General features: G+C 35.9%; 1 protein-coding gene across 1 annotated transcript in view; it reads right to left on the bottom strand.

Moving 5' to 3' along the window:
* Positions 1 to 4,128: 4,128 nt before the first annotated feature.
* ACSL6_5 (Long-chain-fatty-acid--CoA ligase 6) overlaps positions 4,129 to 11,232 on the bottom strand; it is a 156,607-nt gene continuing 149,503 nt past the window's right edge. The window contains exon 6 of the mRNA XM_051212178.1: positions 4,129 to 5,899. Coding sequence (XP_051072331.1) covers positions 5,744 to 5,899 — 156 coding nt within the window. The 3' untranslated portion in view covers positions 4,129 to 5,743. The remainder of the gene's footprint in view (positions 5,900 to 11,232) is intronic.

Raw genomic sequence — 11,232 nt, 5'->3', positions numbered from 1 at the left:
CAACTGTGGTACTGATTAAAACCATCTACATTCATATCTTATAAATTATCAACCCAGCTATGTAATTTACTACAGTGGATATTGTACCATTTGTATCAATTTGATCTTGCCTGTAAACTGGCATGCCTCATGTATCAAACTGTTATTTGAGAATAAATTATTATTATTATTATTATTATTATTACCACGGCTTAACCGAATAGGACCTGGTAGGGATGCACAGTCGAGCACCTGAGTCTAATAATATGTTCAGGAAACTAATAAGGTCAGAATCAGTATTCAAGACACACAGGGCTATTTGTTTACAACTGAAGGACTACTTTTTATGGGTTTTTTAACTTATCACTGATGGAAAGCAGAAGCTCGCTATTTATAACCCACAAGAATGCATTGGCATAAACTGCAGCATGTTTGTAAACCAAAAACAACTAACAGCCGCGTACGAAGTGGTTTCATTACGATCATAATCAGCCACTTATGCTGATGATGGATATTTTCTGGTGTTGTTTATCCTCTTAGCTTGACAGGTACTTGGATATATTAATATCGCAGCGAGACGCTGCCAGTATCTGTCGTACATTGATACTATCGATAACTCTAAGTGTTTTAGTGCACTCACTTCCATTCCCTAAGCACCCATTATTCCGTCGGCTTCGAGAAATCATACTGATACAGCAGAGAAGTTTCGAAAAGGTTCCCTAGACTAGTGAAACTTACAGACCTCAGTTACTTGGCGATTATATCTTAACCTGGTGGGACATTCTGCCGTCATATGAAATGATGGGATCAATGCAATTGTTGCAGCTACAACATGTGCTTGTTTGGTTGTCTTCCCGATCGAAGTGACGTTCACCCTTCTAAAGACTTTGTTAATGATCAGAAAACCACGAGGATGCATATAGTTTTTTGGTAAATGTATGGTGAGTTCATGAAGATTTAAATACCTCATGCTGCATGATACATGCATGTAACATCTGCACTGTCAGAACAAAATGTAATTCTGTCCTTGGATTTCATGTCGTGTTAACTTTCGTGGCTAGGCAGGGTGCAAAATTGAAAATCGAATTCTTTTTTAAACGGTCAGACTTATTATTCATTGCTGCAAGTGTTGAGTGTAAGAAAATGTCTTGCATCACTACATAACATTGTTTATAACGATGTATGAATAACGTAAACCTGTGCATCGTTGAATAATAACTCCAGCAGTGATGTAAATTGAGGCAGGCTATTTTATGATTACTCCGTACACAAGGTTTATGATATAAAGTGATAAGAATGCCACTATTTAAATCAATATTTTATCTATTAACTCATTATAAATTTCCGCCAAGGTGATAGGCGTGAACTTGGTTCAATCTGACGTTTCTAAATCAATAGCTCCTTTCATAAGCAATGTTTGACATGACAAACGTGACCACTTATTCTGTGTGGCAATTATATTTTATTCAGGAGAACCATATATAGTGTGTGCTTTTACACTAAATCTATGTATTCTTTCATGTACATGATATTGCTGTGCAAAACGTAGTACATAAATGACTGAAAATTCGGCCGTTGCCTCTGTTTATTCTTTTGTTCCAAACCCCGAGACGCCAAAGTCTGCTGGTAGTGATAACATTGACGCTGCGAAACTAATTCGCTCAGCTGCGAAGGTGATGCACAGCCCCAAACTTACTTACAACCAGGCAAGGGCGCTGTTAGGTCTAAAGCGGTTACGAGTTCAGTTGGACTGCGAACGGAACAAAACTCGGTGACAAAAAAACATTAAGCTAGCTATTTGACATGTCCTAGTCCCGCTAACTAGAGGAAGAAGTCCAAGCTTGGAAAAAGGGAAATATATTCCGCAAACAGCCAGAAACGAGCGATAACAACAAACACAAATCAAAACGTATATATACAGCACAAAACCATCCTTGGGGAGAGTTACAGAATAACATACTTTTGGCGCGAAAACAAAGAAATTCAAATTTTCTAAACAGAATAACGAAATTAGGTCTTTTCCCAAGTGAGTTCTGGGGATCTAACGTCCCCGACAGGTGCAAAATACTTCCAAGATTAACACTATTGCAGGGATTATTGCAATATATCAATCAATCAAGATATGATGTGAACCTAGGGCCCCATATTTTGTTAAGAAATGCCAGAGTGGTAGTATATCCAAGTTTGTGAGGCGTCAAGGTTTTTCGGAGATCTTATGTTTATTAAGTGATTGAATTCTGTAAAGTTGAACATGAGGATAACATTTCAAGCTCTAACCTTCATTTTAATTCGCCATTTTCATCTGTCAAGTCTTGATGAGCTACAGTATGAATGTGATAGAAAACGTATTTGAACATCCTTAAATAGTTGGAATTAAAGTCCTTCATGAAAATTCCTCTCATATATATAACGATGATCCCTGAAGTAAACAGGAAGATGCTGAAAGATACTAGGTACTATCGTTCTGAGAAACGCTGGGAAAAGGGTACGTATCTGACAACACTCAACACCATTGAAGGCTAGGAAAAATCACGTTGATGCACAAGAATATTACCAGACTGGTCATAGTCAGACGAGCATTCAATAATGAAGTTCGTTCTCCTATATGCAGAGGCTACAAAATATTCGGTAAAGTTCACAGGTTCCCTAAAAGAAATCTTTTCATGTTCGGCTTTCTCATGATGTAGACCAATAGGGATACGTTTTGGATAGACCTAATGTGACTGACGCGCAATCAAACCAAGTCTCAAGACTTTCCAGACTAGTACACTCTAACATCACTACTTAAGTTAATCTCGGTGACGCTGGACTCGCCTGATATAGTAAAAGCCACTTTTTGTATTAGTGTGATGAACCTCACACCTCAAAAGTGATTGAGATATGTGAAGGCAATCCCAAACTAGTCAGACAACTAAGTACACCCGATACGAGCTTTTCCAGACATCCGTAGTTGAATATTGGGCGACTCACCAGCAAGCGCCACAGCTTAAACGTTTACTCAATCACTTCTGGAAACTTGAGCATGGATGTGAGAACTCTGATGGGGCAATCAAATTTTACTATCCCAAAAAATCCAAGGAAACGAAACTATTGAACTCTGGTTTGCTACATTGTAATACCTCTCTCAATATTATAAAGCCTGTATTTGTTTCGCTCAAAAACTAAACCTCTCCTACTTACTTTTTATGAAGTAACTTAACAGTGTTACCATGAAAAATATCATCAGTTAAGCTTCTCCTAACGGGTTCAAAGTGTACGAAAATTCATCATCTGGGTGACTCAAAATGCAATGTGAAGAATGCTCGTGGCTCTTATCTGGCTGGTGTGTTCCATAAACTAATAGAAGTGACAGCCTCCCTAATTCTTCAAGGTAACAGAGAAGCTCTAAAATGATTTTTTCAGACCTTTTTGATTGAGGAGTCAATCGATGGTGGTCATAGGTTTTCATACAACTTTGTGAGGAGACTGCACAAAAAGCCGGGTATCATGTATAGAATCTCTTCAAAATACGCAGCTCCAGCAACGCGCCCACTAGGCTGCCAAATAGAAACTTCTGATCCGACTACTCCTAGTCTGTTATATTGTAGAATTATGGTCTAGTTCGGTATAAAAACATTTATCTTTGTTATCATTATGATAGAACTGATCCTAAAATTGTAGATTTGTCATTACGTGACTACTTTATCTATAAGGTCTTACTTGGAAGTCATACCACTGTTCATTCTGTCTAATTGTGTCGTGGCAATCAGCAACACAGTGTCCACCACTTCTGACGAACACATTTGGGCTGGGGATAGAATATATTCTAATGTGAATAGGGATCTGTCACAAGGATAACCACGCCTGCAAGGCTGCTTCGTGCCCTACAGACCGATTGTTCTCACGTTCTTCATCGTTGCATGTCGAATGCAAGCATTCCCAGTAATTATATGCTTGACTTTAAAGATCATGTGATTAGGAGCCGATGCCACTACAATATCTCTGTTCAATGGGTCCCGTCCAATCTTCTCCTTTTCTTATCTAAATATCGCGAGGTTTGAGCCTAACACATCAAACCACATACGTCTGCTGTATCGGGGGAAGCCAACTCAGAATAACGAAGGAATATGCGGACCTACTTTATCTCCCTCTCACTAATCTCTACAAGTGGTCTGTATTCAGGGTTAAACTGACTTCTACCTGGAAGTACAGAGTAATCATGGCAATGTATGAATGGGATAATAATATAGAATTTTGTAATTGAAGCCCGATTTCCTTGCTCCATGTAGTTATGTAGATCATGAGCCGAGTCTCAAGCGAATCCCTATATAAACATCTAATCAGCAAATCGTTACTTTCCGACTTGTAACACTGTTCGCTTTCGGTTATTTTATGTGAAACAAGAGTACCTGAACTCTAGTAAATGAACACCAATTATACTCGAAAGTGTTGATCATCTAATTCACTGATTATAGAGACCACAAGCCTTCAACATCCCATTTACTTTCTTTGATTGGTACTCCATGTTGTGTGCTGATGATCTTGAAGTTAACCCTCGGCCTTGATCGCGTCCTGACTCTCCATGAAGACTTGTAGATCAAATGTGTTGGTGGTCGGTCTCATATAGTTGAGTGAGAACGACCTAACCTCCTAGCCTATGTTCAACTCACACGTATTGGTTGATACCTTGTTCGAATTACCCTATCATGATACTCAGGTATTGTGGCCTCTTTGGTAACAGCATAGAAGAGATAGAATCTTACAAAAACAATACCATGTACAATATCAACAAATTGTAGAGGCATTGAGCCCAAACCACACAATCCTTAAAGCTGAAAATTAGACAGCTGGAAACTAGACATTCATTATCCCACTGCGGAGAAAAACCCAGCGATGGGGAAGGCGGGAGGAATGAATGGAATGGATTCGAATCGACCGGATGGCATGGCTCGGCCTTGTAGGCGTGGCTATCCTTGGATGTTGTTATATACCTTTTACCCATATTAAATACATTGACCTATCTCTAGCTTAAGTGTGTTCTTCATCATGTATTGATGATTGTTAAGATGAAATGAGTTGGTGTAGACGATGATGTAACTTCCACGTAAGGTTTTATAGATTAAGCAGTTATATCATGAGAAATCTACAATGTTGTGATTAGACCTACTATTAGAGCAGTACTAATATCATAGTTGACCATAAATCCAACACAGTACAGAGTAATGAAACAACCGCTTGGATTAGTTCATGGAATTTTTTTGGTAGTTCCATGTTAGTTATCCTTACACTTGCCTAAGTTCAGTCACATAACTTGGATACAAAAAAAGGTTTGGTTACAAGAATGATTTGTCGCAAATTCAATAGATTCATTTCCATTAGGATTGAGTGATCAGTCAATGAAAGTCTTATCTAATTAAGACAGATGATACTAATTTTAACAAGGATTTTAGTAATCGCTTCAGTTCGACGTGTATTTACTAATCCCTCATGAAACCTAATGCATAAAAATAAAGATAAGTCGAAAACAATAGTCATAAATACGAAATTATTTATTTATTCATGCGCGTTGCCAAGATGAGTAGACATCACAAATGATACACTGTAAAATACGTTTCCAATATTATTTAAACAAATACATAATGTTTTCTATTAAATAAGGCAAGAAATTCTTGTGGAATAGATGGAGGAATCAGAATAGTCCATAGAATGCAACTTATGGAGAATATTATCTCCAAACGAACCCATTTCACACGTACACATTGTAAGTTGAAAATGATCACAAATGTTAAGTTGAAGAAGAATTAAGCTCATGCTGTGTGTATAAACTAACTATTGTTTTTGAAAAATGATTTCGAGCTTTATTACGTGATAGTTTCATTGTTGGAGTCAATAAGCCATTGTCTATTGTAAACGCCTCGTCTGTCAAGTAAATTGCCTGGACCTGTCAGTACAAAAATTCAGAAAATATAAATCAGACACATAATTACTTCAGACTATACGAAAAGAGATTTCAATACATGGTTTGCATAATATACAGTAGAAATAAGTATTTTTTTTATCTGATAAATGATTTGGATCTCAATTTGAAATGACAGAAAACACATTAGTAGCCCCAGTAGATGCTTTACGTGGTGATGCCTTTGCTTTTTCCCAGAAAGATTACTTCAACTCAAAATAGCCACAGACTATGAACGGCGAAAGCACTTCAATAATAAAACTGAATGACTTAGATACACTAACGAAAGACATTATTTTCTTAGAATAAATCCAGAACCACATTTTTTCGCATCAATTATAAAAGTTACTTTAAGCATTAGGCACAAAATCTATGAGTTTCTCAACGCATACAGATATATTAAAGACTTAGTAAGTTTGAAAAATCCGAAGTAAAAACACAAGTAGTGTTCTTTCTGAAGCAACCGTTTCAATTGAATAACCCTGAACAAAGATGTTGAAGAAGCAAACATAATTGTTGTAACTTGATAAAAATCAAACAGGACAACACTATTGGCTTTACTTATCGCTAAGTGTTGTTTTAGACTAACACAGTGGAACAATACGGTATTCAAAAACTTGAATTGAGTCGCAAAGTCTAATTGGTATCTGAATATGTACCAGCACTCTGATAGGGCTGGATCATCAACGTTACGGTTACGTGATTATGGCTTGAAATGTTTTGGGAACTTCATTAAACCATAATTCCTTTTAACTCACTAATCAACTCATGCAACCAAATCACATTTCTTTATGTGTTATCAGTTTGTACTTTAACGACAGCATTACTTTCGCTGAATCTATTTTGATTATGGAGTGTATACAATCACCATTGATGGTGGTACTGTAAAATCAATACATTATGATTTATACATCCTTCATAAACTTCATCACTTCGTATTATTGGCAATTTAGTTTAAAATGTTCATTTTGAAGTGGAAAACATCACTTTAAACCAGTGGGATGATTGAAATATATACAAAGAGTATATCTGAACCTATTGACTAAGCAAAAATTATTTAGTAAGCATAAAGAAATATTAGTTCTATGAACATCATGCCATTAACCTTTAAAACTTTACACTAATGTTTAGATAAGTAAAACTAAAGTACTTTTCAATGATGAAATCACCACATTCTAAATTATGAAAACGTAATCATGAAAGTAACAAAAAGTAAACATTTTGTACAACAAAACAATGTGAAATAAACTAACGACTAAGGTTATTTATAGTTCAAGAATAAAAGATAATTAATTACATTAAAAACTAAAAATAAATATAAACAATCCTTATTTAATAATATGGTTGTTTCTAATTAGTATCATTACATATCTTTATGCTAAATGGTTGTCACATAATGGTACGAGAAACTTAAACAAAGCATGACTTTGAAGTACTAAATATAAGTAAACATTAACAGTCTACGCGTTTAATTACTAATAATAAACTATTTGTTGTTAAAATAATCAGGAATAATTCACAATATTCTGTTCAGTAATTGGTTTTAAAACTTCATCTGTAATGAAAATAGACTGATAAACTTTCTTTTTATACGTAGAAATGTCTTCCATTTCCAATCATGTGTGCTAAGCTTGTTTTTCTGTTTGACTAACAAGAAAATGGTTAGATTACGTGGGAGTTTAATTAGTGTACGGAAAACAATATCACCACTGACTCTAGAAATTTTGCTTTGATCAAGTAAACTAAACTAGGAAGTAAATTTAAACTATGGTGTCGCCTGATTATAGAACAAAAAAACACTGAAATATGAATGTAACAAAAAAACGAAAATAGTATTTTCTTTTGTATAAAACAATAGGAAAGAATCAACTGAAAAATCTGTTTGGTTAAAGAATAAAAGGAAGTTTATGTAGATTGTTGAATTTTGAAGTTTACATTATGAGCTGATCTTGGTTAAATAACCGATGAAAAACATAAAGCATTGCATAATTAATTTCTAGCTAGTATGAGACCGTTCAACGGTGGGTATTCACAACCTCACTGGAGATCGAACTCATAACTTACAGTAATTGCTGAGTTGGCATCTATAGGTTTACATTTCTAACTTCAATTAATTAGCGAAACCATATAAGAACCCAATATAAAGTCATTAATAAATTGTATAACGTTAACGAGCACCGGATAGCATATATTTCCTCAAGTTTAAATGTATTATAATCCAAAAATTCAAAGTGACAAAAACATCATTAAAACTATGGTTGAGGAGTGTTGACAGTTATGACTTTCTAACATTTATATGACCAAAGAAGGAAGTTCATAATTTCAGGTACAGTTAGTTCCGTTGATTGTTAATTCTACAAATCAACATTGTGTCAACTCCGTTTATTTATTTAATAAGGTCAGTATTACCCATTTTGATGCGGGGAAATTCACATGAGTGAGTTACTTCGACTAATGAAAATTCACAATCTCATTGACTAATCTGCTTATTTGTGATTTAACCCGAGGTCAGTTATATATCATAAATACTAATTTGTTTGTTTGTTTGTCGACTGGTACGAAACATACATAAATAAGAACAGGATTGAGTATTTAAATTACGATTACAATTTTTAAATCATTCGTCACAAACCTTTTCAAAACCCTTCAACAGTTTTAGTGTCGCTATAGTATTCATTTCCTCCAAAACGAATTTATTAACAGTTTCATTTCGACAAAGTTCAGAATCCAAAAGTTTTTATGATGCTGCAGTACCTTACTATTGCTTAAAGCGGAACGCAATTCAGTAAAATCTGGAACTACTATCGCAACTGGGTAATTTTTTTGACTGTTACCATCCACAAATACTTGACTTGTTAATTTGCAAGTTTGATAAGCCATTTCTATTTTTTCAGGTGCAATATATTCACCTTGAGCTAATTTGAATATACTCTTTACACGGTCCACAATTTTGAGTGAACCTTCCTGTTATAAAATAAATAAATACATGTTTATGTTAATGAAGTAAATGATTCAAGTAATTTTAGATAGATTCTGTTTACTCATGATTTCAGATAAGCCAAATAATGCAAGGAACTATAGCTTACTTTTTGACAGAAAGTAGATCATAATTCAACATGAATGTTTAAATTCTATAATATATCAGAAAATTTGCATCTAAGCATTTAAAAATTCTTAACCATCAGTCAAAAAATCACTTATACAGGAAAGTAGTTAGCAAATTAAACTCAATGACTGCATAAGTTATTGAAAATTCGTAGCTTCATCTCTGTAGTTAACTACTGAAGGATGAAATAGACATGAACTTTGAACATTTTAGCTGGTAAAATTTTAAAATGGTTTCAAATTAGGACCGTTAACAAACGAAGTTAGGGGTACAAAACGTCGTCATCAAGTGAAAGGTGAAAAATAGTCCTTTTATTACCACACCTGGCATAAATCCGGTATACTGATGATCCCAATATAACACAGAATTATAAGGACTGCCTTCAAAATAAAATAAATTTCAGTTAGTGTTGACACGCACTGTGATAAATACAGTAAGTAATTTTTCTGAAAAGCGATTTCTCATCTCATTTGGCTAGTTGTTAGTAATCTCAACAAATATCCATCGGTAAAGTTTCTAAAAACGATTTATTCAATCAGCACTGCATAGAAACCCTCCAAACAAATCAAGAGAAATGTAGGATTGTTTCACATTTTGATTGGATAATTACTTATAACAGAAATAGTATATTCATAAAATCTCAATAAGTAGGAAATTACATTTCCAACGTTTCGTGACTTGGTGTAAGTCACTTTTCAGAGAACATAACCATCATTTTTTTCAGTGTTCAAATATACGTGCAATAAACTGGCGTTTTTGAGCATTCTTGCGTTCATTTAATTAATCAATGGTGAATATAAGAGTAGAATTTTCATTTGTGGTTTTAATTTAAATCACTTAAAACTATTTGTATGCACATCTCACATCACTAACAACCACATAAATATTTTTAGACTTACTCTTCAACAACACAACACCGCCTGGAGTCCCTCCGGGGGCTACTGCCGGTCCCAAGCCCGGATAAAGGAGGGTTGGGCATGGGGTTAGCGTCCACATCCCGAAAAAAATTAACTAGCTAAAAAACGCCAACCAGGAAAAATTATTAAAACCTTTTAAACTCTGTCCTGGGAGTCAGGTCTTCATTTAGAAGAATTATGACGCCTCATGATGAAAGCCGAATTCGTTCGGAAGTTACGAGACCGATGCCTCTTCTGACAACCAGAGCGACCATTTATTTAGGTACATGGAATGTTCGTACAATGTGGGACACCGGAAGAGCCTTCCAAATTGCTGCAGAAATGAGGAGATACAACCTAGAGGTACTTGGGATCAGTGAAACACATTGGACACAAGTTGGACAACAACGACTAACTACAGGAGAGCTCCTGTTATACTCCGGCCATGAAGAAGAAACTGCTCCACATACACAAGATTTGCATTGATGCTGTCCAAACAAGCGCAAAATGCGCTTATAGGATGGGAATCTCATGGACCAAGGATCATCAAAGCCTCCTTCAAAACAAAGGAAGAGGGCAGTTCAATGAACATCATCCAATGCTATGCGCCTACCAACGACTACAATGAAGACGCTAAAGATCAATTCTACAATAGGCTGCAGTCAATCGTCGAGAAGTGCCCAACAAAGGACCTGACCATTCCGATGGGAGATTTCAACGCCAAGGTTGGAACGGACAACACTGGATATGAAGACATCATGGGACGACACGGACTGGGAGAAAGAAACGAAAACGGTGAGAGATTTGCAAATCTATGTGCCTTCAATAAGCTGGTCATAGGCGGCACCATATTCCCACATAAACGCATACACAAAACCACATGGACTTCACCGGATCACTTTACACAAAACCAAATCGACCATATTTGCATCAACAAAACGTTCAGGAGGACTATAGAGGACGCGAGAACCAAGAGAGGAGCTGATATAGCATCAGATCATCACTTGCTGGTCGCCAAGATGAAATTGAAACTCAAGAAACACTGGACAACGGGGCGGACAATATCACAAAAGTTCAATACGGCCTTTCTTCAGGATACTGACAAACTCAACAAATTCAAGATAGTCCTCAGCAACAAGTTCCAGGCCTTTCATGATCTACTCAGTGGAGAAGGAACTACTGTGGACAGCAACTGGAAGGGGATCAAAGAGACAATCACTTCAACATGTCATGAGGTCCTGGGTCACAAGAAGCACCACCACAAGGAATGGATCACTGTTGATACACTGGATAAGATTCAAGAAAGGAGGAACAAG

Source organism: Schistosoma haematobium, chromosome ZW (genome assembly GCF_000699445.3).
Source record: "Schistosoma haematobium chromosome ZW, whole genome shotgun sequence".
Taxonomy (NCBI): domain Eukaryota; kingdom Metazoa; phylum Platyhelminthes; class Trematoda; order Strigeidida; family Schistosomatidae; genus Schistosoma; species Schistosoma haematobium.
The sequence above is the reverse complement of the archived record's forward strand: the minus strand, read 5'-3'. Positions and strand labels throughout refer to the sequence as shown.